Source organism: Camelina sativa, chromosome 5 (genome assembly GCF_000633955.1).
Source record: "Camelina sativa cultivar DH55 chromosome 5, Cs, whole genome shotgun sequence".
NCBI lineage: Eukaryota > Viridiplantae > Streptophyta > Magnoliopsida > Brassicales > Brassicaceae > Camelina > Camelina sativa.
This window is the reverse complement of record NC_025689.1, coordinates 22,189,483-22,195,035: the sequence shown is the minus strand read 5'-3', so window position 1 is coordinate 22,195,035 and position 5,553 is coordinate 22,189,483. Positions and strand designations below refer to the sequence as shown.

General features: G+C 33.3%; 1 protein-coding gene across 2 annotated transcripts; it reads left to right on the top strand.

The window, feature by feature from the left end:
* On the top strand, positions 4,047–5,492 carry LOC104787381 (CST complex subunit TEN1). 2 transcript variants are annotated; one of them, XM_010512954.2, is made up of 4 exons: positions 4,047–4,156; positions 4,327–4,481; positions 4,552–4,708; positions 5,196–5,492. In XM_010512954.2, the coding sequence occupies exons 2-4, from the start codon at positions 4,378–4,380 to the stop codon at positions 5,304–5,306; spliced, it is 372 nt and encodes a 123-aa protein (XP_010511256.1). In that variant the 5' UTR covers positions 4,047–4,156; positions 4,327–4,377; the 3' UTR covers positions 5,307–5,492. The 2 variants fall into 2 exon arrangements, with proteins under 2 accessions (XP_010511256.1, XP_010511254.1); XM_010512952.2 differs by having other exon boundaries at positions 5,184–5,492.

Sequence of the window (5,553 nt, the reverse complement as noted above, 5' to 3'; positions counted from 1 at the left end):
GACTCAGAGCTTCAATCATTGATATTGGTAACTCCTGCTCAAGATTCAAAACATTATACATTGATTACATTTGGGGTTTACCTTTGGATGTGATATTTTACAACTGTTTTATGAAAATAATTGTTTTCATTATTGTAGANTTAAAGAAAGATTTCATAACATTTAGGAAGAAGACCTTGAAGTTCATGAATGTCTTCCTAAATGTCTGAAAGCAGATCCAATTCTAAGTTAAGCGAACTAAGACCCATATCCAATTCGTGTTCCATCTCTGCAGCTCAATTCACCGTTGCGTTCAGCTTTTTCTTTGTACTAAGCTTTCGTCCATCATTTTCCAAATTGAGCCGTCAAAGTTTCAATCTTCTCATACACATCTCCCAACGAAGCTGCTTCTAACTCCTCTTGGGAAACATATGCAATCGGTGACAATGAATCTTATACCATCTTGAATCCAGCGAGAGAAATGTTGAAAAGAGTAATAGTAGTAATAACAAACCATATCTCTACAATCGATACACATAGTAGTAATAACAAACCATCTTCTCTACAAACGCTAATCCAACTATGTCCCCCAACGATTTTACTTTGAGACATCAAGAACTTTGGTTCCAATATTACAACTCATAAGAGAGAGATTCCAGACATTTAGCCATTTGATATAGGTGATGGATGTACAAAAAGAGTAGGATAATAAAACTCACACATTGGTATCATCAAACAGGGAATGATCCCAGAACCCTTTAACCAACCTGAAAAAATATTCTGCAGAACTGCAGGATGATGATATAGGACAGAGCATACTACCATGCGTGATCTGCGCATGGTTCAAACAATTAAATCAACAAACAAAATTATTCAGGAAAGATTGAATTATATTTAGGAAGAATCTTTTAAAATTCATGATGGCTTTCATAAAAAAAAATTATTCAGGAATGCTTAAATGATGTTTAGGAAGGATCCTTTTAAATTCAGGAAAGTTTTCCTAAAACATCATGAGCATCTCTGCTGCATCTTGAACGTGCAGATAGTCAGATACAACTCTATGACATGGCTTCAGCTGTGAATTGCCCAACCCACAAAATCAACAAAATCAATCTAAACACACATTAGCATGAAAACAGATTCAAACAATTATTTACCAAAGCTTTTTACTTGTTCCCGTAAGAGTNAACATAAAAATGTATATGAAACACATCCTTGGGGAAAACATAAAAAGAGATTTGATAGAACTAATTTGGGAGGCCTTACTTCGAATTGATCCATATGAATGGTTTAATGTTCTTGAAATGATTTGATATGAGTGTTGTGAGAAATATTCTTATTATTTACCTTCAGTTTATGTGAGATGTCAGTTTAATAGTAAGTTAGGAAGAACTCCTTGAAAGTTTGGAATGCCTTCCTAAAGTTAGAACATTGGTGGATTTGTGATACATTACTCCTTACTAATGGAGCAACTAGGACAAAACATAAATAAAGAGATTTAAAATCACATTTCCTTAAGTTAAAGAAAGATTTCATAACATTTAGGAAGAAGACCTTGAAGTTCATGAATGTCTTCCTAAATGTCTGAAAGCAGATCCAATTCTAAGTTAAGCGAACTAAGACCCATATCCAATTCGTGTTCCATCTCTGCAGCTCAATTCACCGTCGCGTTCAGCTTTTTCTCTGTACTAAGCTTTCGTCCATCATTTTCCAAATTGAGCCGTCAAAGTTTCAATCTTCTCATACACATCTCCCAACGAAGCTGCTTCTAACTCCTCTTGTGAAACATATGCAATCGGTGACAATGAATCTTATACCATCTTGAATCCAGCGAGAGAAATGTTGAAAAGAGTAATAGTAGTAATAACAAACCATATCTCTACAATCGATACACATAGTAGTAATAACAAACCATCTTCTCTACAAACGCTAATCCAACTATGTCCCCCAACGATTTTACTTTGAGACATCAAGATCTTTGGTTCCAATATTACAACTCATAAGAGAGAGATTCCAGACATTTAGCCATTTGATATAGGTGATGGATGTACAAAAAGAGTAGGATAATAAAACTCACACATTGGTATCATCAAACAGGGAATGATCCCAGAACCCTTTAACCAACCTGAAAAAATATTCTGCAGAACTGCAGGATGATGATATAGGACAGAGCATACTACCATGCGTGATCTGAGCATGGTTCAAACAATTAAATCAACAAACAAAATTATTCAGGAAAGATTGAATTATATTTAGGAAGAATCTTTTAAAATTCATGATGGCTTTCATAAAAAAAAATTATTCAGGAATGCTTAAATGATGTTTAGGAAGGATCCTTTTAAATTCAGGAAAGTTTTCCTAAAACATCATGAGCATCTCTGCTGCATCTTGAACGTGCAGATAGTCAGATACAACTCTATGACATGGCTTCAGCTGTGCATTGCCCAACCCACAAAATCAACAAAATCAATCTAAACACACATTAACATGAAAACAGATTCAAACAATTATTTACCAAAGCTTTTTACTTGTTCCCGTAAGAGGAATCAAATCATCCACATTGAATTTAACTCTCATCTCAGCAAACTACATCAACGGCGGCAAGTCTAAAGCTCCTCACTGTTACAAAGCACACCGTCACTGTCCATATCAAACAGAACCGCCGATACTTTCCCCCAATCATCCGCCGTAATTGTACTCAGAGGATTCTCCGCCGCCGTGTTCACTATTGTAGATGACAGAAGTGCCGTTTAAATTAAAAACTCTGATCTTCGAGAATCTGGTAAATGAAGATGCTATTGATGTGGATTATTATTGGATTGGTTTCAGTTGATCGATTTGTCACTTAATTGAAAAGATATGAAGATCTCAGTTCAGAATCTTCGAGCTTTGAGAACTAAAATCGTGAAGTTGATTTTAGAGAAAAAAAAATTGTTAAATAATAATCTTAATATACAAATGCTAGTTTTGGGAAATTTGATCATGTGTGCTAGATTTGGAAGAAAAACTTAAAAGTGTGCTATTCTAGAGTATTTCTCTTAATTATATTGTATGTTTGAGATTAGAATATAAGGTAAATAATGCATAATATTATACATAAATATATATAATATGATAAACATATATAGATTTGACATAATATACTTTATTTTATGTTAAATAATATATAAAACTAGTCCCTGATTATACCCCGATTAATCCCCGATTTTTTTGTTAGGCGCTAGTCCCACCCTCACCGCCCGATTAGCGCCTAGCGATTTCTTAACCAGGGCTTTATACAGTTACTAGATCAGGATCCGTGCTAGAGCACTGGTTGAAATTTTTTTTATTTATATTTTTTAAAATAAAATATATTTTATATAATTAATTTATATGATGGTTTAACAATGTAAACTGAGAAATGATTATCATTTTATTTTCTCTTTTTTTGGTATGAATATGAGAGATGTATTTTGGTGAATGGAGATCTGAATGATTTATATTAAAAACTTGGAATGGTGTTAGGTAAGATATTATGTTCAACTACACAACAAAATTTTAGAAATCACTATTAAGTTTGAATGTTTGATTAATTGCTAAGATTTTATTTCTTTTTATGCTTAACAGTATATTTTTATGTCTAACAATATAACAATATATGGAATAATGAAGATTTTTTCTTTAAGAGGATTCTTTGAGATATTCCTAAGTGTATTCATATAGCCCACAAATTGACTAATTGACTAATTAAATCTATAATCTTTTTTTAACCAACCTATATTTAATCTATAACTTTTTTTGTAACCAACTTATAAAAATTATATAGTCTATCAAAAAAGATGGTGTACTTCCGTTTTATTATATAGGTGATACTTCACTAATTATCTTAATGATTATATTTACGAATTTATAATTGTAAATTTTGGTAATTGGGTTATATCAAATCTAAGTATATTTAATATTTTGGACTATCTTTTGGATATTTCATTCGGTTCTCCATCGGCTATCGTATCGGTACTTATGTTTAAGATCTATTTGGTTATCTCGTTGATTTTGGTTCGGTTTGGTTCCTATATTTGGTTCGGGTATTTTGCCAAAGACTATCACTTTCCCGGACGACGCAGACACAAAGCCTCCGGTCTCGTCGGAGATACTAGTGTAGCACGATTCACCTTAAACCTCTCTCGTTCTGTGTTTGGTATAGTTTCTTCCTCAATCTTTTCACTGCAAGTTTCAATCTTTTAGTTCTGATTGCATAGAAACCTCAAACTTGTTTTAGATCAGATTGAGAATGTTGTGCAGATTCTAACTTCGTTGTTGTAAATTTTAGATCTTTTGCTAATTAATTCACATATGTTTTGAAACTAGAAACTGGGTTTATCGAAATCGAGGGTTTTTGTTGAAATTATAAAAATTCCGATGGCGAATTCTCAAATGGAACCTGGTGCTCCCATTACTCTACAAGAGTTGTACCCTTCTTCTCCGTTTTACAAGGAAGCTGTTTCACTCAGAGTTACAGGAATGTAAGTTTCTGCTTTCTCTGATTTCCAAAAGTCATCAACTTGTACCAATGTAATGAGAATGATCTTGCAGGTTGAGAGGGTACTCAGTTGAGACAGCTATAGGTGTTATTGAAGATGGAGGCAAAAGTCTCAGAATCAATACTCAAAACCTAAGAGATGTTAGTTTCAGGGTTGGTTCAATCTACCAGTTCATTGGAGAGTTACACATTGAACAATCTAATAATGAGGTTAGTTGTTTTAGAGAGTTTTTTCATTAGGAACTTAATATATTGCCTGTGTTCTAAAGACAGAACCTGAGTATTAGATTAGGATAAAACGATTTTCTTTTCTTGCCTGTGTTCTAAAGACAGAACCTGAGTATTAGATTAGGATGTTAAATTTTCGAATATGAACTAGTATCTAAGCCTTTCGGGTATATCTAACGTACATGGAACATTTGGTTTCCCAAGATGTAGTTTCAGCATCTCAGTTAGACAACTTAAGTATACTATGAAAGTTCTGATATTCACGAGCATTATTAAAGAGGTCTTAACATTGATATTCCTCGTCTCTTCTTTAAAATCAGAAAAGTTGTAAATGTTCTATTGAGTTTTACTTAGCAGTACTAGTACCCATCTCAGGCTGAACTCTGCGTTTCAAACTGATAATATTGTCTTTGAAAGCTAACCAATCTGAAAACTGATTTATATAACATTTCTTTAGGCGATCTTGCAGGCTCGAACAGGAAGAAATGTGGATGGAATCGATATGAACCTCTACCGTAAGACAGTTGAACTCCTAAGACAATTTCTAAAAGAAGAAGGCAACAGCAATATGGTTGAATGACGCTCTAGTGATCAGTTACCATCCATGTAACATAACCCACCCACGATAACATATTTTGTTCTTTTCTTATCTTTTTGTTCACTTGTAGATGAATCTTAGAATTGGTGGATTTGTTTTGGTCAGTTGGTTAATATGAGCAAGAATGTGTTTGAATTTGGTTAACCGGTATGAAATCCGGTTTGGTAAGTTGGTTAGCTCAAGCAATTCCGTTTTGATAAATTGCAAATATATTTTCTATTTTTTTTTT

Bases quoted from the DNA above. Each gene is read 5' to 3' on its own strand.
- LOC104787381 (XM_010512952.2), top strand. From the start codon at position 4,378: ATGGCGAATTCTCAAATGGAACCTGGTGCTCCCATTACTCTACAAGAG. The intron at 4,482-4,551 runs GTAAGTTTCTGC...ATGATCTTGCAG, and splicing joins TCACTCAGAGTTACAGGAAT to GTTGAGAGGGTACTCAGTTG. The intron at 4,709-5,183 runs GTTAGTTGTTTT...ACATTTCTTTAG, and splicing joins TTGAACAATCTAATAATGAG to GCGATCTTGCAGGCTCGAAC.